At 34.8% G+C, this 24,936-nt stretch overlaps 1 protein-coding gene across 1 annotated transcript; it reads left to right on the top strand.

Annotated features, from left to right (window-relative positions):
* Positions 1–354: 354 nt before the first annotated feature.
* LOC657397 (metabotropic glutamate receptor 5) lies at positions 355–24,914 on the top strand. The gene is made up of 8 exons (XM_008203299.3): positions 355–500; positions 10,334–11,070; positions 13,659–13,905; positions 17,349–17,635; positions 19,702–19,871; positions 20,328–20,576; positions 22,495–22,630; positions 22,683–24,914. Exons 2-8 carry the CDS (start codon positions 10,392–10,394, stop codon positions 23,846–23,848), a joined length of 2,934 nt encoding a protein of 977 aa, XP_008201521.1. The 5' UTR covers positions 355–500; positions 10,334–10,391; the 3' UTR covers positions 23,849–24,914.
* The last annotated feature ends 22 nt before the right edge of the window (positions 24,915–24,936 follow it).

Here is a 24,936-nt window from a genome sequence, read left to right as displayed (position 1 = left end):
AGACAAAAAATTGTCCGTACATTTTAATCCCATGTGTGTAATTTGATTCCATAGTGTTTCAAATTGTTTTATAATTAAAAAACAAATTCGTACCTATTTTATTTATTTTATTGATTATTTTTATTTATTTTATTTATCAAAATTTTAATTCGTTTAAGTCATTATCGATCATTACTCATTTAAATAACATTAAGAAAAGTTAACAATTATTTCTTGTATAGAAAAAAAAACCTCAAAAGCGCAGCTTCAAGTTAAGTTATAAGAATTTTGCTATTTTCTCCCACTCATAATTAATTTTTTCGGTTTCATTCAAATTAATATTACGACATAACTTATCACGTTTTTATCAGAAAGACACATGTTGGCGTCGGCGCAAAATATTAGCGCCTTGCAAATTCGCGCGTCGTTTTAACATCAGTTCAAAAGCGTCGGTAGCGTATACTAGTTTAAACGTCCACTTACGAAAAGCTCGAACCTCGTGGTTTCATGAATTCGATTTCGTAAGTTTCATGTCGCTTCATTTTTTTTTCAAATTTCAGCATGAATTCTAAACAAAATTAAAATATTTCTAACTAAAATTTATTGAAGAATCTTTTAGCTAAGAATTTTTTTTATTAAAGTGTTTGTAACAATAACAAAAGAGTTTACAAAATTAAAGTTTTGGTATGTTTTGTCTGGCCAATCCATTGTGCTTTTCATAAATATACTCGTACGTTGTATTATTGGATGGATGCAACTACACATTTTGCGGTTCTATATTTAGGTATATGTTACTATCAAACACCAATAAATTGATAATCATACAATGTGGGTGTCTATATTATTAAAATTTTTGTGTAAGTATGGAGCAGAAAAAACAATTAATACAGGTAAATGTTTTTGTTGATGTAATCGCACAAGATCTACGTACGTAAATGCCTAATGTTTTTCAAAATGAACATCCTGTTTATTGATACGTTATCATTTTCCTGAACACCACGTAGGCTCACCTAATTATTATTGTTATTTTGGTACAAGGGCACTGTTTCCCATTAAATGTTAAGTGTTATTAAAAGCACAGAAGATTAAGCATCTGGTTAAACCTGATGATACATGCGTCAGTAATTCAAAACTTACGATATAAAAATTTATGAGTCAGTTATGAATGGCAAATTCGTGCTAAAACAACGGCTATTTTACTAAGGAATATGAAAAAAGTGTGCAAGCATTTGATATTGGCAGGAATGAGAAAGGTACAGCCTCAAAATGATAAAACTTCCGCAATTTGGAAGGAATTTGTAAACGAGAAAATGTTTCGAAATTGTTTCACTTGTTATGGATATGAAAAAATTAGCAACTTCCTGGAATAATGTTTATATGCAAATGCGGAAATAATTCATTAACACTTGTTGGATTTCTAGTCTATGTTTTTACTACATTTGACTGCAATTGAAGAATTCCATTAATCATCACAGCGTATTGCTCACATTCTCACGCTTTTTCCTCCACAACCACAATTTCATCAATTGATGATTAAATTATTCTTATCTGTGAAATGCATGCATGCATGCATAATGTTTTCACTGCGTTCATAAATGGCTTTTAAACGAATGAATTATGCAAATAAATTACCTACTTTTAAAATTAAATCAACAAACACAAAGACAATCTTGTCGGAGCACAATGGTTGAATCTTTTGTTCGGAAAAAAAGATTTGTTCAGATGCTTCTGTATAGGCGTTAATTAAAAGTGCCACGGAATTTATGCGGAAATTAAGATTAACGTCCGTGTTAAATTATGGACTTTTAAACTGTGAATATACGACCAAGCACAATAAGTCATTACGCTGAATAACATAAGCACGCAAATTTTCGGCTATAGCTACGTAAAAACTGCTTTTTTATTTGAACCAGCCCCAATTATCCGAAAAGATGAATGAACAATTAATACACAGTGCAAGTGAAAGGAGGGGGTCATTAAAATTGTATTTCCCTTGTTACTGCAAACGTCAATTAAAATAAAGCATTGTCTCGCTTCAGTTTAGAAAAGACCGTTTGCTTTTTACTATCTGGGTGTATAAAGAGGACCCAAGGTAGAATTTGCTCGGATTTTATTCAACTACTAATCATCGTCTACTCTTGCAAAAATTTCTGATAATTTTAGCAAACTTCAAGCATGAGACATTTAATTAAAAATCTCTAACAAGCCAATTTTTAACAAAAAAAAATACTCAACTATTTTAGTTTTTGTTTATGTAGAGTGACAGTCAACTTGTTTTCTGATCCCGATATCAAAATATAACATATTTTACTAAAATAATGGACAACACGTACAACAAATCCTATCGTTGGTATTGATGTTAAATTGGTTTTCAATATCGAAGCGTCAGAAACTGTTATTTGATTGAGTTGAAATTGTCTCGTAACTTGTTACTTGCACAAATACGAGTATGAAAGGTTTACCCTTTAAGTACCTAGTGAATAATGTAAAAAGTCTGATGGATATGTAAATCCATATCCTATCTCGTATCTGTCGGAATAATATTCTGTCTCTTGAGTAGACAATATCGCTTTCCCAATTCGAATTTGATTTCACTACAGTCAGAAAAATCTGTGTAAACAAAATTTAAACACTTTATCTACTAGTTCCGTTATTTATTTTTAATAAAACTGGTTCAGAAAGCAGCTAGAAAACGTATCCAACAACAATAGTGTTGGTCGATGTGTTAATCTCGCCTAAAACTATTGTATCGGAAAAAATAAGCGGATTCGATAACACTGTTTGGAAAACACTGAACATAAAAAACAATACAAACTGTGTTTCAACTGAGGCTTTTTAACTTGAATTCAAATCTCTTTTGTGCGACACATTATTTGACGTTAAAGAGAGGGATTGTTTGTAAAACGACACCTAGTGTTAAATTTAGTTCAATGCATAGTGTAATTTTACAAAAATCGTTGATTGATTTTTTGTGTTTACTCAAACAGACCGTTTTGATGTGCAAATACAGAATCATCAAAATCCCGAATGAATTTTAAAATAAAAAAGCGGACTCAGTGGTTTTAAAACAAACCTCACTATTGGCTTTAATTAGTATCTAACAAATGTTTTAAATACCTCTCCGCAATGAGTGTTTTTTATTAGTCGAGCCCTCTATTCAACAGGTTGTATCGGTGCCGCTTAGAATTGTTAACAGTTGATTGGATCCTAATTCTATTTGATTATCGGAATAACAATGAATAGTACAAGTGCGAATAGTTTATAAAATATACGTCTGTGGGTAGCTTCTATTTCTTCTTTAATAGATGGCCATTTGTCATCGTCATGTAATGGAAGTGCACAAATAGACCTTTATTAGCAAGTCTTATGGCCCGACCCTTATAATGCTCATGCATTTATGCATACAACTTTTTGAGTTCATCCAATGAAACTTACGTCACACATGGTGAATGTAAATATAAATTGGAGCTCTGCTGACATTTTTATTAAAACTGAAATTACAAATTCCGAGGTAATGTAAAAACTGCTTGACCGTCTAATATGAAAGCTTGTAGTGCAAAGCTAGGCCATTTATTACCAGGAAAAGTCAGAAGCGAGTTATGTATTTGTTCTAAATGATTTTCTTAAACATTTGCAGCATTTGTCTAAATGTAACAGCTCGGAAATGTAATTTTAAAATTACAAAGGCAGATTTTATTTAAATAGCTCCCATTGACTAAACATTTAATTAAATTTGTCTTCAGCCTGTTAATTAATATTTTCGAACATTAGCATTTTTGGCCAAACATATTTTTTGTAAAAGAAGTGAAATGCTTTGTTACGTCGTGCCAAAATTCTTGCTTTATTAACAAATTAATTACGTTACTCTCGGGTATTTGTGGCCCACACGAACGGAATTCCTAATAAACGAATTATGGTGTTTCTGAATTAGTAATTTTCATTAGTAGAAAATATTATCGGTCAAGAAAAATATTTTAAAGCACTTTCAGTTTGATGTTTAGGTGTTAATAAATTCGTACATAAAATGACAACACCAACCTTTTCATTTTCTAACAAATAATTCTCTTCACCACCGCAAAACTTTGCCTCTTTTAGGAAAGTTTTAAGCTCGTAATTAATTACAAGTAGGTTGGTGTGTGCACATACACAAAAAATAGTAGCTTCCATTTAATTAAACATGATAATAAATAGCGGCTCAAAAACTGCACGAGATGTGAAATAAGCCTTTTAGTTTCGCACAAACACGAGAAATATTAGCATGCATTTCCTTGTGTTTTTTGTTGTGCGTTTAAGTGGCTTCCCCTACGGAAAAACGCGCATGAGTTGCCACATTTTCCGTGCTTTAATATTACACCAGCTAAAACTACCATCTCAGGTTTCACACAAAATCAGCTATTTTTACTGTATGCACTTCAATTAAATTCTCTATCGATTAAGTGCTCGCACAATAAATGTTTGTCATAAAATGAGTTTACACTTTTCCGGATGCTGCAACTGAGGAAAATTGAAATCGCGTTCCTGCTCGTGCCAAACAAAAGCTTGCACATTTTGTTTTGAATTCGTTACAGGGTTTTTATCGTTGACTCTACATTCTGATTCTGGCGCTTTGTTCCTAGATTTGTGCTATAAAAAGCGCAAATGTGGGTGATTGCATTGATTAGGGCGCAGTTAAACCACTGTCATAAATTTTACTGCAAAAATTAGTCACTCAAAATTACTATCAAAACGTTTTTATTTTAGGGCACGTACTTTTCGGATCCGCTCTACATTCGTGCGCCCAAACTTGTTTACCTTGCAAAACATATCTAATATATGAGAGCACGTCAACATTTTATTTCGAATTCACTGAATCGGTGTAACTTTTTGATTTCTCATGAGATTTTATTATGACAGAAGAGAGGTGAGAAGCAATTTTTGAGCAGGTCCATGCAAGAATTAAATAAAAACAAGCAAGATGTATTTTCTCATCACCGAAAAGTGGGAAGCTTTTGTCATCGAAATCTAGTAATTTTTATGTGATTCCGGGCGATTAGACGGGTGAGGTTTTGCAGATTGGGAGATTCAGGTTCGATCTCTAGAACTAAGGAAATGAAATTGTACTGATCGCGGCTGCGAATCCCTTTTCCGATAAATAAGTTCATATTTCTTACGGGATTCGGCTTTTTAACGGAGCATTTTGTAAAATAAAAGACTAGTTTTTGTTGCCCTAACTCTTCACCCGAATAAACTTTAAATATCATTTCACGAGCTTAAAAAATGCAAGGTATTCGCCGCTTTGTGCGCCGGAAGTTGGGGCTGAGCATCTTGTGAAGTTGTCGAAAACACGCGACCGACATGAATTTCTTTTTCAAATTCAATCGAGTTGATCCCCGACTCTGATCATTATTTACATACAGGATCAAAAGATTTATTATTTTTATTTTAAAGTCGCTCCAAAGCATGCACTTCTTAAAGGCTTAAACATGCCGACATAAATTCAAACTCGAGCTTTTGCATAATTTATAAATTTGACATTTATTCGCGTTCTTTTATTAAACCGCTCTGCGTAATGAAATATTCTGGACTCGGTGGAAAAATTCCGGACGGAACACAAGATTTAATTGTTGTGTTCCGCCTAAAATGCGAGATAATTGAGGCTACATAGCTCATCGTTGTTTTGTCATGCTTAATAGGCATTAGCGGAAATTAAATAACCAACAAAGTTAAAACACTTTTATTTTTAACAAATACACAAAACTATTCCTCCACAAGCTGCTAATTTAATATTTGAATGCGGCCGGAAAGACCTTTATGCAATTTTAAATTGGTCTTTTGACTTTAACGATTTTTTGATGGCGCTGTTATGACATATTGTGTCGTTAGGGAGCACTCCAAAGGAAATAAACGTCGTGGGCAATCATTCGCAAGACGCTAAAAGATTAACTTTCCTAATGGAAGTATGTTTGTTACGAGTAAAAAATTTGAATATTATTTGATAGCCTCAACACTTCGTTCTTTTAATACAAAGTGAGTGAAGCGAAGATCTTTTTGTTCGATGAATGTCACCAACTGTTGCCAGCGTCCCTAATGGAACACCATATCAAATATTTTTTCTGAGTGATACCACATTTGTCTTTTAGCAATGAAGCGTCAAATTACTTAAAAAACGACTAAAGAAGTTTTAATTAAGATGAGCACTTTGAAATTGGAGTTAATTTAGTAATTGGAATGTTTTTCATGAAAATACAATGGATGTGTAAGCTTTTATATACAAACAAATGTAGTTTGGCACTCCCTTCTGACACAACACGCGATTGTTGCGTGGCTGAAAAGGTATCGGATTTGTACAATTTTTCACCAAATTTTAAAGTGCAAAAATGGTGGAGGCGCCGGGCTAATATTTTAACTAGCTGATAATAAACACGTCACGGTTTTTTTCGATTGATAACATAATGAAAATAGTAATTGAGAGTAAAATTACTAATTTTGCACTCTGACAATCGCAATTAGAAACATAGCACGTGTAATAAACAAGATATTATCTAGCACCGTTCACGTAATTAAAATTCCGGCGCCCGTAATAAAAAACTACTTATTAAAAGATAAAAACTCGGGGTTAAAGTTCATTAACTCATCCAGAGTTATGTTCGACAGTTTTTAATCTCAATTATTAAAGGGATTATTTGGAATGAATAATAAAAAAAATCGTTATTTGTTTGCGTTTTTACTTCCCGGTTTAATGTTGTTTGGTAGTCGCTTGAAACTCGCCCGAATATAACCTGACACTATCCATCCAATTTAATCAATCTCTTTGATCTTTGTCAAATTGTGAGATGTGATTTTGCCGAATAATGACATTTGTCAATAACACGAGTCTGTCGAGACAAGCCTGAATCCACATCAAATTCTCGCAACTAAATTCCGCCTACATTTTTATTCAAACAACAATTTTGTTTTCCCCTTCGATAGTTTCGCATTGTTATGTGTTACTTGAGGCATTAGTTAAGCCGAAGTTTTTGCTATTAATAATGAGTGGGAGCAAAGCCACAAGATGTCGAAATGTCACGTAAGCGTCGTGATTAACTCAATTTGAAATGCGTGACGTCGGAATTCGACATGGAATCTACTTTCATTAATTTATTTTCGTAACTTTTGCTTTAGATTTACGGTTACTTAAAATTTATTTGCTCAATGTTCGCTAAGGGAGAGGGGCTGCAACGTGAAAGTTATTTCGGCTCGATGATGTTCACTTCATACGATAATAGCTTCATTACCGCGCTAGGGCGAAAACAAAAATGTATGAGAAAGGTAATTTTGTGTAAAATTCTTTTCACAAAAGCACCATCAATCACACTTCTCAACAAATGGTTAAATAGAGTTAAGCATTTTTACAAGCAAATGTTTTTTAATAATCAGCATGAACAAGGGGCACAAGGAGGGAGCATAAATTGTCAATAAAATTTTTCTCAGTGTAACTATTAAATTAATAAGCCTCACTAGGCTGATTGTAATAATTAATAAGGTACTCAGAGTTTTACCACCCCAAAAAAACTTCTTGTTACGTAACAAATTAACACAAACTTTAAATGCGCTTCAAGCTAATATTTTAGACAAAGTATTATTTATTAACACTTTTATTTTGAAATTATAAACAATATTAGTAAATAACTAAAAATTTGATGAATAGGCGTTTGCGAATTGTTTATTTTTCGATTTATTTCATTAAAAATAAGTTGCTCTCCTCAAAGGAGAGATAAAATTAAAAAAATACACTCACCCTATTTGAAGCGCGGTTCTTCATCTTCATAAAACGGACCTACTGTAATTAAAAAAACATACATAGTTTTGCTAAATTAGTTAAAAATGTTGCAAATTAAATATGATTTTCCTAAAAAAAAATATTGCAGACGTACCCTTTTATCCAAATACTTTATTTTTCTTTGAACCAAAACACTAACCACTTAAAATAATAAAAATTTCGCACGGCTAAAGGTCGATATAACAAGCGAATTAAAATTTAATTTATTCACTTTCTGTAAACCGGCTCTAAGTGTTCATTTTAAGACAGAAAATTTACTACACGCACGATTTTTATTTTATTTAATAAATTTACGGACGTCCGTTTGCGACAACAGCACGTGAGAAACTGACAAAATAAAGTTAAACGGCACAACGATAATTGTATAAGAATATATGGATAAAACATTATTAACAAAAAATAATATCTGTTTAGATAACTTCAAGCCAAGATGCGAATAGAGAGGTTGGTCTGATTCATTGATTTTTACTACGGCGTTACCTAAAATGTTTTGAGGAATCTGAAATATACACGGTTTCGAAGTAATTTTTTGAGAAAAAAATAATTTTCAACTTGGCATCCCGCTATAGTCTTTTGTTGTCTTTAAATTTTTAAAAATATTAGATCTCTGTAATTACTTTTGAGAAAGGATAAGAAAGACAATCTCATACGTAAAATTTAACACTGTTGTCACCGATTTTTGTCAATTACGTGGTAAATGAAATAAAATTTTATTTTAAATAAAATATTTCTGCAATTTAATTTCATGCAGTATGTGACAGTGATCTAAATTTTGTTTGATTTAGGACTAAAAAATAAAAATAAAAATTGTAAGATTTACTCAAAAATGAAAATGATAATGAAAAGAATCACATACAAAAGTTGTATTTTGTAAAAAGAGTGCAAAGTTGCGGAAATGAAATTGTGATCGCCCGTATTCTGTAACTCATTTTCACAAACACTCAGTACGTCAACAAATGTATCATTCAACAAAGAAATAATTTATTTAAATAATTAAGAAAAATGTTAGTTATTTCTCAAACTGAAACAAAAAAGTATGTAAAAATAAAAATAATAAGAATTAAAAACCAAAGGCATTTTACCGTTTCAAAATTTTTCAAATATTATTTATTCTACCAATAAATTTAACTGAAGTTGGAAACCGACCCTAATAGAAAGAAGATATTTTTAACCGTAATAGACATATTGACCTTTGTTAAAGTTCTATTGTAAAACTTACTACTCCAACGTGAAGCATCAACTCATTTGTTTGATTTGTGCTCTAAATTTTTTGGCAAATTGTGATAATGGGCCGTATGTATAAAGTTGGAGTATTTACTAAAAGCATATTTTAAAGTAAAAGCAAACACTTGAAGAAAAACGTAAAAGCATTTGATTAGTATGAATAAGCTCTTGCTTTTGCTGCGGAGTAAATGCTTTAGTTTTTAGTTGCTCTTAAAATAAATCTATGTAGTAAAGTTTTCAATATCATAATTTTAAAAAGGATGTTATTTCTTCTAATTATACTATGATAATATGTGAAACGTCATCCTGCGCAAAAAATATTAAAATATTATCATTATTCTCGTCATCTCTGTCGACATCTTCATCCATCGAATACTTACTACATTATATAAAAAAAAATTATTAAATGAGACAAAATACCACCCCAAAGCATGAAGATCTTCTCGTTCAAACCAACATAAAGTCTTGGAATCTTTTTCTAAGGGTTCGAAGGGTTGTTTATAAGTTTTTCTTACCCTTAAGTTACACAACTTTTTCAATCGTTTCAAGCGTGATGTGTTACTTTTAAAATCTGATGCTCGTACTGATTAGCATCAACAATTTTAAAGTGAAAGTAAAAGCTTATACCTATTACATTTTTATTCATTTTAAGATTTCAAGCAATTTATTTGCAAAATTAGAAGCAAAAACATTTATTAATTTTATTCATACGGTTAAGTATTAATTTTTTAGCGAGCGGATAGACTTAAATACTGAAACACCCTGCTTTACTTTTTCATTGTTTCGTCTTGAACTTATACAATTTATCATCAGGTTTTAATTTTTTTAACGTTGAAACTAGTTTCATTTTCACTTTTCCAAGTTTTTTTAGAAGCAATATGGATTTTTTGAAACCTTGCTTGGCCAATTGACTCAATTTTTTTATTATTAAAATAAATATTCTGTAGTTATATTTCGAGTGCAAGCCAAATACAATTTTCATAGTAGAAATTTCACGATACAAATAATAGAAAAATATATTACTTTTAGACAAATTACGATCAAAAATCGAGATTTTAACTAGATTATCGATTATTGTTCGAATACTTTTAATAAAAATGCTAAAAAAATATTTACTTGATGCACGTGTGTAATTATTCGGGCATTGAATACTCTTTGTATTTGTCCCTTGCTAAATGTTTTTTGTACTAAACATGAAGGTGATTAGCTGAACTTTTCTGAAGAACCAATCGTAATAATATTGTGCACCTCTGTGGTATTACAATCAATAAAGTTAATTATTACGTCGGGTGCGTATTATTTTTGCTCAAGTCAAATCCCGTTTTGTTCCAGAATCCACCGAAAATGACTGCGCGTTTCCTCCCCTCTTCCAAGCGGTGCCAAAGCCACGATGCCGCTCCTTCGGACCACAACCCTTATCGCCTTGACGGTGATCCAGCTATTTGAGCCCTCATCCCTAACAGTCAACCAAGACAAACGCATATCAGCGTTCCTGAACGGCGATTTCATAATCGGTGCCTTATTCCCCGTGCACCACCAGCCGTCATCAAAGAAACGCACCGTCGCCAGCCTGGGCATCAAATGCGGGGAAATTCGCGAACTGTACGGCATCCAGCGCGTCGAAGTCACTTTCCAGACATTAGACAAGATCAACAAAGACCCCAATTTGCTGCCCAACCTCACTCTAGGGGTGGAGATCCGCGACGAGTGCTGGTATGCCCCGGTGGCGCTCCAGCAGAGCATCGAGCTCATCAGGGATGCCATCACCCCCGTGTCCTCCTACCTGGACTCCTGCCACAACCTCACGACCTCCGACGCCGGCCAGCGGGGGCCCCTTATCGGGGTTGTGGGGCCGGGGTCCAGCTCGGTGGCGCTGCAAGTCCAGAACTTGCTCCAGTTGTTCCATATTCCACAAGTGGGGTATTCCACCACTTCGAGGGATTTGTCCGATAAGAGCAGATTTAATTATTTCTTGAGGGTGGTGCCGTCGGATTATTACCAAGCGCAAGTTATTCTCGATATTGTGAGATATTACGGTTGGACGTACGTCTCGGCTGTCAATACCGATGGTGAGTGGAAACTCAAGGGTGGGTGGGGGTTTTGAGTGTGAGAAGAGTCGGGGAAGAGTTTGCGGTAAATTATTAATTTGTTTTGACACTTTGGCCGTATTTTTTGCATTTTTCGACACAAATTTGCCTGAAAAATGTGCACAACTTCACACATTTTAATCTGAATATTGAAAAAGAGGGGCGACACAAAACGTAGTGAACCTACGTTAAGTTGATATCAATTGACTATTCGTCGTATTATACCAAGTTTTGTGCACTTTTAAATATCTTTAGAACCCTCTAGAGTCCTTAAAAGAGCTTCTATTTTAAAAGGGTTACTCTATTAAGTGCAGTATTGTTGAAAAACTCTTTTAATTATGTATCTTTTATAAAAGTGGTCATTGTTGTACGAGAAAATTGCTCATACATGTAAAAATTGGCAAAATGAAAACAATTATAGTTTAAAAACTATTTGGAATTTAGCTATTTTCTACATATGCTTAGACTAAAATATTTCTATATTTTTGAATAGTTTTGTCGTAATTAACAAATTTAAAAATTTTTCAACACTTCCAAAAAGATTCTTTTATACTTTTACAGCGCGTTAGAATTGCTAAAAGTGCAAAAAATCAATATTTTTTTCACTTTTCGACGAGATTTTTGTCGATTTTCTGTACCCGAAACATTTATCGAGAATGATTCTAGAACTATTAAGATAACCCTGTGAAACTTATTATCGTTGGAAAACTATTTTAATTATTTATCTTTTTCAAAGAAGATTATTGATTTCCGACTAATAATTTTCGAGAAAATTGGAAATAATAGCAAAAATTGGTAAAATTAAAAAAAATCATAACTAAAAAACTGTTGGGAATTTCTCGATTTTCTTGACGCCAATCGATTCCCTGGATCATTTTACATAGGCTTAGACTAAAACAGTTCTACGGTTTTGAATAGTTTTGTCGTAATTAAAAAAATTACAAACTTGAAATATTTCTCAACACCTTCAAAAAAATCTTTTTTTAAATACGTTTTAACAAAGTTTTACGAACTTTTCTATGCTTTTACCACGATTTCGAGTTATTAAAACTGCAAAAAATTAATATATTTGATTGCGATTTTTTCACTTTTCTACGAGATTTTTCTCGATTTTCGGCATAAGGAACATTTATCGCGAATAATTCCGGAACTATCAAGATAACTCTACGAAATTTATTATCATTGAAAAACTCTTTTAATTGTCTATCTTTTTTAAAAAAGATTATTGTGTTCCGACTAATAATTTTTGAGAAAATTTCAAGTAATAGAAGAAATTGGTAAAATTAAAAAAATCGTAACTAAAAAACTATTGGGAACTTGGCCATTTTCTCGACGGCAGTCTATTCCCCGGATTATTTTACATAAGCTTAAGCCAAAATAGTTTCATATTTTTGAATAGTTTTGTCGTAATTGAAAATAAAAACAATTGGAAAATTTATCAACTCGTTTTCTCTTTTCTTTTTTTCCGAATAATTTCGCCGTAATTGAAAACTTCTCAAACCATCAAAATCTTTGTTAAATAAAAAAATATTGCCTGATTTGTTTAAATTTTTACTCGAATAGTTAGCCTCGTGCATAATATTTTTTCCATCATGTTAAATAATAAAGATTGATTTAGCCGAATTTCCGTTTCTTGTGCCAGCTACCCGAACTGGAAATAGCATTATTATGAATGCAGGAACGCTCCGGCGGTCAATACCGATGATGAGTTTTTATTTCAGGTGTTAAAAATATGTTTTGTGGAGGCGCACTTTTTGTAGAATAAAAAATCTATTGAAGTGGTTCCTTTTTTGTAGCTTTAGCGACGGACAATAGCTTCATCAGAGGCGCACCTTAACAAATATCAGTTTTCAATTTTCCATGGCATTGTACCTCTAAAATCCCTATCTGCTGCGACAAATGGAAAAGCACGAAATTAAAGAATGGTTTTGGTGGATGCGCCGGGTTTAATTCCTTCAATTAAACCTTGACTTGTCATTATTGACGTTGAGCAAATAACTATAACATCGTGTAATTAATCCTAGCGGTCCCGTTATTCAAATAGAGCTAACTGGGTCTAGGCAACATTTTTAATGTTCTTAGTTGGTTACTGTGAAGGGGGTTATAAGAAGATAAAGGAAATATTTTACATCGTAATCAGCTGAAATCCCTTCAAAGGCGCTTTGGGCTCAGTCATTTTCGTACAATAACAAAGATATAAAGTTTTTCTTTAAAATATAATTTTTGGAGTTTTCGCTAACCTAATTATTTTCCGGTTCATAACGCGTTGTCATTAACTACAATGGAGCGAATTGTAATAGTGTCTAAAGACCCTTTGTTCTCCGTTTAACAACTACACTTTTTAAGTTCTTTAATTAATCGGATTGAGAATGGTTTTAGTTTTCCTGTCGGTATTGACAAATAAACTTCTGATTAATCGAGCAACTTTTGTAACTTGTTTGCATTTGCAGCAATTGATCATCGAGTTTCAGCAGTGTCAGTTGCATAATAGTTAGCAATTAATTAGCATTTTTCAGACAGTAACAGGTGTTACGTAAGCCGCTAATTGCGTAATCGATATTTTCATGCAGAAAATTATGGCCAGTCGGGGATCCAAGCGTTTCGGGAGCTGGCCGAAGAAGCCGACGTTTGCATTGCACGGGAGGATTCGATTCTGAGCAATGCGCCCGACGAAGGCTTCGACAAAGTTATCCTCAATCTGAAGCAGGATCCCAACGCTTACGTCGTCGTCTGCTTTTGCGAAGGACTGACCGTCAGAGGACTCCTCAAGGCGACTCGGCGTCTCAACATGACCAATCATTTCTTATTCATAGGAAGGTAATTTCGTACTTTCTTTCGAGGCAATTTCCAGTTGTGAATGCGATTGAATTTCGGGGGCCGATCTCGTGATCTAGATTGGAGACTACACTTGATTTCATCTTTTTCAGGTTTTTATACATAAATGTATGAAGTTTTATTCACACAAGTGTGGTCAAAGAAACATAAGACACTGACTTTGTGTCGCATTTTATTACCCCAGGTCTGAATGAATATTAAATTGACTCGCTCATGATTTCCCTGTTCTCGTGCATGTTGACATAATCTATTACTGTCATATTACCACCATCAATGAGTTTAATAAAGCGTGGTAACACTCCTAATTTAGTTGCGTTTAGTTTGCCAACGGCTGTCCCCAAGGAGGCATCGCTTATTTATTGCATAACGTTCGACACTATATCACTATATAATTTAATAAAATGAAGGAATTAGCTTAAAAAATGTTGCTTTTGCTAGGTTTGGAGTCACAGTTTGTTTTCAACAGCAGAAGTGTTTTAATTCGTATTTGCCTAAAACAAATTAGTTTTATTTTGATTTATGCCCCACTTCAGAAATGATTTATCGCGAGAGCTTAATTATTGTGCTTTCGAGTAGGAACGAGTAAATTTCTGTTTAAACGATTTTTATAATCGGTGCGTTTGTCACATCCAGAGCTACGTTTTACGATCGCGGACAAAAAATACAAGTTTTCAGACTAATTAAGGCGCTTCGCCTGAGGCGTCGAAAGGAAATTGAAGACAAATGCAGGAATAAGTCTGTAACGCTTTCCTGCAAAAAATGATCAATTTATGTAGGGATTATAAATTTGTTTAAAAGAGACAAATACTTTGACGGGGACATAACTCAGTGTTGGTATGTAGGAAGAATTCAATTATCCTCGAATTTTCGAGGACGACATCGAAACAGCACGAGTTTTAAATCGGGCCTGCAGCAGGATAAAGGGAATTCCGAGACAAATGAGCTTATTTACACGTAAATTGTTTTAATATAAGCACAAAAGAAGCTTTGGACCATTTGTCGATCTTTTTACGGAATTCGCTGCTGCAAATAGGATTGGTTTTGCGTTTAGCTTTTGTATTTTTGTTGGGATTTGTAGTTATCGCGTTTTCGGATTTAATTTCCTGATATCGCATAGCTCCCCCACTTGCAATTATAATTATCTCCTAATTAATGCAAGTGATAAAACCAATACAAGCGTGCAAGATCTTGCATCCGAATCCTCCGTGATAACAGCCTTTCATACCGGATTTCCCGTCAAATAAGTAGGAACTTCTAGTAATGAATAGTTGATTGCTAATTGCCCCAACTGTTGTTGGCCGATTGATTACTGCTTAAACAATTATTAATTAATACTGGTCAATCGAAACCCACTTCTATTTCGAAGAGGCGGAAAAAATGAATAGGAAAATCGCTAACAAGCCGGGAACGCTTGAGATTGAATCTAATTGAGGAAATTCGGGAAAGTATGACAAGTTCTCGGTTCATTAGCTCGTAAAAACCAAATTTAATGAACTAAGTGGAACTATCTCCAAATTTGAATATTAAATTACAAGTTTGTAGTTACTTATAATGTGGTAAGCGCCAGATGGCATTGTTTCCTCCCGACATCGCAAGTAGATTTGTCCCAGGTACTTCAAAAGTTGCTAAATTATGTCATAGCTTTGCTTTCGCCGTGTCTCCTCAACTACATACGTTTGTTAATTGTTGCTTCATTATTGTTACCGAGATATTTGAGTTGACAAGGAAAAAAATAACTAACACTCTGTGGAGTTTACCCATATTTTAAGTTTTAGTCTTTAATGTTTAACCCTTTAATCATTTGTGGTTCGTAATGTGTTCAAATAAAAAAAATGCAAACTGCGTTAACAAAGGATTAAATGATAGACTGATTAAAAGTGTACAATTTAAATATTAAACATTTTTAGTTTGAAGAGTAAATAAAAACAGAATGCAAATTAAATCACAATATTGATGTAAATAAAGGAATGGTTTACTCGTAACTGCAGATATTTAGATAATCGTTATTACAATGACCAATTTTCCAAAGCCATTAAAAATGGATCAGTTTTAAACTAGAGAACACAATCAGATCGAAAGTTTCTTCACAGCTAACAAAAAAAATGTCCGCTTAAAAGAGGTGAAAGTTCTGCGTTATTTTTCGTCGAATTTACTTTCTCTGAATGTCAACGACTATCAGCAATGTAAACTTTCAGTGAATTCAGAGTTACCTTTACCGTTGAACATACACACACAATAAGGGAAAGTGTTATTTGGTTTTATTTAAACATTCCTGAACTTAATCATTAATTTTACAAATTGTCTTACTTGTTCAATTTGTGTGCGTAAATGTAAGTGTTTCAGAGGGTTGTTTAGTTAAGCTTTTAGGACAAATTCCAATGAGCATCACTGTCCCGAAACATTTTATTAAATATCCTTCATATTCCACGATCAAACTATCCAAACACTGTGGAAGAATTTACGGAAATCAACAAGCTTCAATAATTAGTGAATAGAGCTTGATCTTTATCTCATTTAAACCAGCCAAATTTTTATTTTTATTAATTGGAATAAATACGATCTGCACGTTTTCGATGTTATCTTCACCAGTTTCAAGCGCGTCCTCGTATAATGTGCTTTTGTGTTGTTATCCCAAAACGAGAGAAAATATTTAACTTCAACCCGGATTCAAATTGCAAGTTTCAATATTGAAATAAGTGGTGACGTCCCTGTGACGTAAATTTATCAAAACTTCAAGCGCAAGTGGTGTCCTTTTCACACGCAATCAGTTTTTATTAAATGTCACTAAACACAATCGATTTGGATAAAAATTAAACACGAAAATTTTGATTAAAAAATTTAAAAGCCAGTATGTGTAATTTAATAGACTATTTTCCGAGAAAACGGTGATATTGGAGTTATTTTAAGCACACATCCTCAATTTTCCACCCCAGCTCAAGAAAATAAAAGCGAATGAACTGGTTCATAATGGTCGACAGCCTGCGAGCATTGTTTCAAACAATAACAACAATTTTTTCACTTATTTGCGACGAGACATTATTTATTAAGCTCATAAATGGGCTATAAAACCATGCTATCTGGACAAATTCATAAATTTCAATAATATTATCACAATGTTCACAGCAATAGATTTCACAATTTATCAAGCTTTAGACTGGAAGAAGTAAAAGTAACAATATTCTAAAAGCACTTGCACTTTTTTATTCTTTGTAACTATGAGTGTAACGTTCGCAGCCAGTCATATTAAATTTCTCGATCATATTGGCACTTATGACAGCGAATGCGACTTTATCTCTCGATAAAACTGTTACCCAGCCCAGGACCGATATTCCCTATCGTATCTAAATGTTCTGGAAGGATCTTTATTGCAAATATGTAGGGCACCCTACATATTTCAGCTTGTTTCAATTTATTGTCGTGTTCAGTGATGGTTGGGCTGACCGAGGCGATGTAACTCGCGGTTTTGAAGAGGAGGCCTGGGGTGCACTTTCGATTCGAATTCACTCCCCGTACGTGAAGTCCTTCGACGAGTACTACTGGTCCTTGAAGCCCCATAACAACACCCGTAATCCATGGTTTAGGGAATTCTGGGAGTCCCGGTTTTCGTGCTCGCTTGACGGACCGCCAGACGATGACTCTGCGTCCGTCGATACTCTCAACTCCACACAAAGCTCTACCGTCAACAAGACAGACTCGAGAAAGCTTTGCAGCGGTAAGTTCTGTCACCACCGACCTAGAAAATCGTGGTGGTCGTCGGTATTTGATGTATGCGGAGCGGAATGGTTATTCCACTGTCTGGAGTGGGCATAAACCGCATTTATATGAATTCCGCGTTTTACGGCTCCTTTAGCGCATAGTTATGTGGATTAACGGAGATAAAACCGTGATTTTTTGAATAAATGTAAAAAAAATCAAAAGCATCTAAACAACAGAACTGGGTAAACACTATTAAAGAATCGAAAAATAGCTCATTATTTATGGGCGCGTAGTGGGACTGTAAACAAATTAATCTTATTTTGAGCTCATTCGATTACTTCCTAATAAGGCTACAGCACAGGAAACCGTCGCAGTTCTCCCAAATAGCTGTACAAACATTTATTTAATTACGAAGATACTAACGTAGCTCTTGCAATTTTAAAAATACTGATTATGACCGACAAAAAAATGAATCATTAAAAGCTCTCTCCTTAATTAAAACTTCACGAGCCACCTGCTGGTAATAGGCACATGCTTCAAAATTGACGAGTTGCCATTTATTAATGCTGGCGACCAGCAACCACAAGTTTCACTTAATTATGTTTAAAAATTTATTTCGCACGAAATTAATAATTTACTTGTTGTCTTGTAAAATCGAATATTAATTTTTGTTGGTAATAATTTACCTAGAGTTACGTGTCAATAATCGTCAAATTTATGGAAAGCCAGTGTTTACTGACATTGATTTCTGAGCTTTGTCTTGATATTCATGAATGGTTCCAAACGCATGATTGATCGGGTTGTAGTGGGTGAAGCAAAGCAAGAACTTGTAGAAATTTCCATTCAGTCCGATGTAATAATTGAAAACAATATCGCAGTCATTGTTTCGTTCGGTTTTTGGTGTTAATCCCTGTTGAAAACTTTATTAATGAAGCCTTAGAGGCATATCACGTTCTTAATTAAGGCGCTAATCAAAGTACTTCTTGTTTCAAATAATAAGCCATTGTTCCGTCGAGTGTGAATATAGCTGTAAATACCAGCAACAGTTTATTCTTCAGATAATGCTTGCGCTGGTTTCAATAAACAGGAGCAATACAAATCTGTAAAAAAGGGCCTAGAAAAATTAGCGGGACGCTTGAGGCAACTGAAACGCGTTTGCTCCCCACAAAGAAAAGCAATTTTTATTCGCAATGAACGCCTGTTTACTCTCGACTATCATCTTAAAAGATTGTCTATAACCGGCCCGCAGTCTCGTAAATGTGCAACTATTTATTTAAAACAATCAATTTTGCAAAGTTGTACTTTAGATCATCATTGGAGACAAATACGTGCTCAGATTGTATGGAAATAACTCAATTAAATAACAGAAACTTTTTATTGATTTGGGGCCCAACTTTCGGGGAAATCTGTTGCGCTTCATTTCGCTCATCAAATATTAAATGCGCTTGATCATTCATCAGCTTCAATCAAGAAATCCCATACCTATCGGTTACAAATCATAAAAAATCGTGTTTTCGAAGCTTTGAAAAATTAGATCATTAGACATCCGAGGTGCATTTGTTGTAAAATGAAGTCGAATGTCGACATTATTCAAAGTGGTTTATGAATCATCATCAATCAATTGCATTTAACATTGTTTGCGGAAGAACAGGTTTCGACTGGAATTGTTAACCATCCAATTTATAAAATGGTTTTACCAACAATTTACAGCACACCGGCGATGGAATTTAATGCAAGCGACACTGACTGAATGAAATAAATATGAACTTTCCAACTTTGGCCCGAAGAAGCTTTAATGTATTCGGTCCTTTAGTTTTTCGCGAAATGACGCCGGTCTGAATGACGAACACTCGCTAAATTAATTACTAGTTTTGTCATCGCTAATTAGCAGTTGAAATGTTTTCGCGCTCCCCATTCAAAGATCAGCTCCACTACCGGCATTTAGCGATAATAATAATTAAGTCGAGTAAAAATAACCTCCTTTAGAAAAAGCTACCAATTAGGAATTGTTGAGCTTGAAGTGTCCTGTGCTTTGAGCTTTTTCATGTCTGCGAGCTGTGCTAACAAAATCGCATTTTCCAGGTGAAGAGAGTTTGCTAGACAAATATCGGCAAGATTCTAAGCTCAGCTTTGTCATTAAAGCTGTGTACAGTTTAGCGCACGCCTTGCATGACATGCAGCAGGACAAGTGTGGGCCCGGAACGACCGGAACGTGTGAAAAGCTCCTGCCCTTCAATGGGTCCTTGTTTAAGGTAGGTCTAAGCAAACAAGCCGCCGAATGTATCGTTGTGCGAAATTGTATCCACAAACTAGTTGTTAATATTTGATACGTTTTTCGTCTGAAAAATCTGGCGACTAGTTTTGACCGTAACAAATAATGTGAGTGATAAAATATGCAGGCGGAGCAAACTTGCGGCAACTTGTACGTTTTTGAAATTTTTATTTAATGTTGAAACAGGATCATAAATGCTGAAAATTTGAGCAAGTGGGGCCGTTTCAGTCGGCGCGTCTATTCCCATAACTATTTTATCGACTTTTAAAGCAAAATTCGATTTATGCTGATTTGTAAGTGAATAAGAGTGAAACCGAATAAACACGTCCGAGCGAGCTTTTAGCTCTACGGAACGTAAAAGCTACACACTTCGATCTCTTTCCGCGTCAGATTCTTGCGAATTAACGAAGACACGCTGAAATATTTGATTTTTCAGAGTTATTTGATGAACGTTACCTTTGAGTACGACGAAGATATAATAGAGTTTGATGAAAACGGGGATCCCCCGGGGCGTTATGACATTATGAATTATCAGAAGCTCGACGATGGGAGCTTTGATTATGTCCAGGTCGGTAACTGGCATAACAGAAGTTTGTGGTGGAATCAGTCGAGACCGATGCAGTTCGGTAGAAGCAGAAATGTCAAGTCGGTTTGCTCAGAGGAATGCCCGAAAGGACATTACAAAGTAAGTACGGATGCATTATTTATTACACTTATACGAAATAAACGTCAAAAAAGGGAAACAGTTATACGTGTTTAACGTGACCGGATGTTATTAGTGCATGAGTTTATCTAGTCCTATATGAATTTTATTTATTTGCGCGCACAAACAAGTTTTGAAGGGGAAGCATATTCGTATTATTTCAGATAAATCTGAATTTCCAACGCTACACACTTTACTATGATAATTGAAATTTTAATTAAAACTTCGTTCATTTACTCCAGAAAATTGGATACAATGCAATTCGTTCGAACACTGTTCGAAGGCAATAAAAACGTCCGCTATGTAAGAACATTGTATCATTTATCCAAGGCATCAGATGGAATATTAACTAAAATAACTTTACCTGAAATTATTTTAGAAATCGAGATTGAAACTCGCATAGTTGTAAGAATTCAGTGTTTTTGCTAAATTCCATGAAAAGGGTTCTCTTGTTATTGTTTGTTCGCCCTCCTGACGACCACACAAGTTTGAAAAAGTTTTTGTGGGACAAAATAAATATGCATAAATTGCATAAATATGCAACCTGGAATTGTTACTAAAAATTGCGTGCGTGCTCACACATTAAATTATCTATTTATAAATTTACAGTTATTATTTTATTACTACAAATTTGGATTTCAACCACCAAACATAAATCTACCTAGCAGATGAACACAAAAAATCGATTTACGTTTTTATTCCTCTACACCGCCCAAATTCTAAAGAATTTCTTAAAAAAACTGAGTTTCTTAAAATATTTAGTTAGGGAAAAATAACACTTCCTATAATGGAAACTAATCAAAAAAGAACCCAATAATATATTCCACGAGCGCGTTTATTAAATTCGTTATCAAATAATTTGCACACAAATTATAAAATAACCTACTCGACGTAAATTCAAATTTAAAATTGATGCATTGTAATGGCCCACTTTATAGCAATTCCATCACAAACACAACATATATTTATGATGATTACGGTGCTTTATTAGCAGATAAATCTATTATAATTTTGTTGAAAATATTTAAATATATAAACCAAACACGTATAAAACTAATTCCACAAAAATCCTTTAAAAAATACTTCATAAACTAATATTATTTATCGATATACTTACTCAAAAATTACGTTACTTTAAGCTAAAAACTCCCTTATTGTTCTGAGTGTATTTATCCTATTGTTTAATTTTTATTTATATCTTTTTATTCGCGTCACAGACTTTGTACATTTGTTTTTTTCTTCAACAAAAGTTTTTTATTATTATTATTATTATTATTATTATTATTATTATTAATGTATTAAACAATACACCGAAAGATTACCACCGAAGAACGAAAGTAATGATACTTTTGTATCGTTCTAGCGAGACCTATTTTATTTCACATAATTTCGCTGGAATAGCCAAGAGTTACAAATGGTAATGTCGAGACAAAAAAAAATAAACAAGAAAAAAAAATAAAAAAAAATAAAATAAATAGACTGAATCGAAATTTCGTTCATAATACAAAAAGAGATTTTATGGATCATTTTAACAAAAGGAATTTCATTTTGGTTAGAATTTTTATTGAATGTTTAAATAGTAAATTATGTATGTGTATCCTAAAAGAAAAAAGATCATTTTATTTATTTACCATTTTGTACCATTACGATAGAAATCGCAAAAATCGGGTCATAAAAACGGCCCTTCAAAGATTGAAACCGTCCGGCCGTCCCAACATTCAATCTTGTAAATTAATGTAATGCATAACATCCCATTCAACTCCCTTTGTAGTTAATAGGGCGGTAGTAAAATTTGAGCTGAGCTAGCAGCCATCAAAGTACCGAAAATCCTTATCTCGCAGCAATCCCGCGTCCTTTCGCTCACTGCAGAATTGCTATTCCATTCCAGTCACTTTTTCAGAACGTCCAGCAGGGCGGAAAGGACAAGCGCTGTTGCTGGGTGTGCGTGCCATGTCCCAGCGGAGAGATCCTAGATGAGCAAGGAGAGAGTTGCCACCGCTGCCCGCAAGGGTTCGTGCCGGACGAGCTGAAACTTAGTAAAAAACGTCACGAAGCCGGTAATCCCCAAACTGAGCGAGCGATTTTCAGAGTGTCTCCTGCTGCCCATCGAGCACATGCAATGGTGGGACACGCAGGCCATCGTCGCCATGATCTTCGCCTCTCTGGGCTTCCTCAGCACGTTCTTCGCCTTCATGGTCTTCATGAAGTACAACAACACGCCGGTCGTCAAGTCCTCCACCAAGGAGCTGTGCTACATCATCCTGGCGGGCATGACCGTCTCGCACGCTAGCGTGTTCGCAATTCTGACGAAGCCGTCGATGATCTCGTGCGCGCTGAGCCGGGTCTTGCCCGGCCTGAGCTTCGCCATGATGTATGCGGCGCTGTTGACCAAAACCAACCGAATCGCCCGGATCCTGGCGGGGAGCAAGAAGCGCTTTCCCACGAGGAAACCCTTGTTCATGTCGGCGACGGCCCAAGTCGTCATCACGTGCTTCCTGATCGCTATCGAGGTTTTCATCTCGGGGGGGATGCTCCATTACCAATTCCCCAACATCGCACATGTGTACTCCACCAGGAGGACGCTCCTGGAGTGCGACACGACCCCGGAAGCCATCGTTGTCCCGCTCGCCTTTGACTTCGTCCTCATCATCCTCTGCACCATCTACGCCGTCAAGACGCGGAACGTCCCCGAGAACTTCAACGAAGCCAAATTCATCGGCTTCGCCATGTACACCACCTGCGTCATCTGGATCGCCTTCGTCCCCATCTACTTCGGGAGCGACTCGAAAGTCATCACGCTGTGCATGTGCGTGACGCTTAGTGCGATGGTGATTTGGGTCTTTCTTTTCGTCCCGAAACTCTATATAATTCTCGTGAAGCCGGAACGAAATAACCGGGCACTTTTCACGACCAGTAAGACTATCAGGTGCCACATTGGCTCAAGAGTGGCGTCTGCAGTTTCGGAGAAAAGCTCAAATAACAGTTGGAAGGAGAGCACGGTTTCAGGGAGGGATGTACCCCCACAAAAAAGAACGCTGTCGTGTCAGACGGGAAACGAACTTTTGCAAGTTTTACTGAACCCTAAAGCTCTCATGGAACCATACACAGTATCAGCCAACTCTTTTGCCCTTCCCAAAATTACAGAGAGGGACTGTTGCGAGGCTGATAACTGCCAAGTCAAAAAAATCATCATCGAGCTGCCTGACAATCCGGTTTTGGAAACCATTAGTCGGGGGGTAAACCGAGACCTTTGAACAAAATTTACGAAATTTTTTTTGAGTCTGCTAATCAAAAACGGGTTTACTCCTCGACCAAAATTTAATTAAGAAACGCTGTAAAATTCTGAATAAATGTGAAACTAGTCAATAATGTACCAGGTGGGCAACCTGGTAAAATCGCCATTTCTAATTAAATATTTTTTTGCATTTTACAGTCCTGACTGTACGTTCGAAAGTTATTTTCCCCAATTTTTTGGTAATTTTTCACTTACAGATAAAGATAATTATAAAAGAAAAGTAATTACGCATATTCACATCAGATAATTGTTTACGAAATTATCGAAAAAAATACCAATCAGATTTTGAATTAAACGCATTTTTACGATTTAGCTTTAAAACTTATTTTTATTTATAAGTTGCTCCTTGTGGCGTCGTAAATTTAGGTGACAATGTGACTGTAATTGGGGTAAGATTGTAAAAAATTTGTTGGAATATTTGATGCAGGCGTCAGTTTTTGTCAAATTTTATTACAAGACTGTAAATAAGGGTCAGCTACTGGTAAGTGATCTCTTTGTTGGCAAATTATACCATCTTCTAATAAATCACGCGTCTGATTTGCCCGATTATTTAACCAACCAAGTAAAAAAACCAACCAGGGTTGGATGGGCTGGCAGGTAAGGATTCACTTAGTCCAAAAACTTCGTAGTTAAATTAACAGTTAGTGGCCAAAAACTCAGAAAACTGCTTCAACTTTATTTATTTTCAAAAAAAAAATTAACAAAAATTAAGAATGTACAGGATGGTGTGTAAAATTTCAGGATTTTCATTTCCTTAGAAGTCGCGATTTTCTTGGGGTTGGCTCGCCGAGTATTTTACAAATAACTGACGTCTCAGTAGTTTTTTCTTGTACAGACACGGTAGACTTGTAGCTTGAATATTTCTACACTGTCAGTATTTCTAAAGACGTATTTTCTATCCATTTGTTGTGATATAAAACTGTTGTATATTGAGTTAACGAGAATAAACGTGTTCATCAAGACCAATTTTTCAGTCCTCGGAGCAATACTACTGTTTGTAATAAAATTTTCAGTTGTTAAAGGTCTTTTATTTTTCATTTTTCAAAC

This window comes from Tribolium castaneum, chromosome 4 (genome assembly GCF_031307605.1).
Source record: "Tribolium castaneum strain GA2 chromosome 4, icTriCast1.1, whole genome shotgun sequence".
NCBI classification, from domain to species: domain Eukaryota; kingdom Metazoa; phylum Arthropoda; class Insecta; order Coleoptera; family Tenebrionidae; genus Tribolium; species Tribolium castaneum.
This window is presented reverse-complemented; position numbering and strand designations above follow the sequence as displayed.

Bases quoted from the DNA above. Each gene is read 5' to 3' on its own strand.
- LOC657397 (XM_008203299.3), top strand. From the start codon at position 10,392: ATGCCGCTCCTTCGGACCACAACCCTTATCGCCTTGACGGTGATCCAG. The intron at 17,636-19,701 runs GTAAGTTCTGTC...CGCATTTTCCAG, and splicing joins CTCGAGAAAGCTTTGCAGCG to GTGAAGAGAGTTTGCTAGAC. The intron at 20,577-22,494 runs GTAAGTACGGAT...TCACTTTTTCAG, and splicing joins GCCCGAAAGGACATTACAAA to AACGTCCAGCAGGGCGGAAA.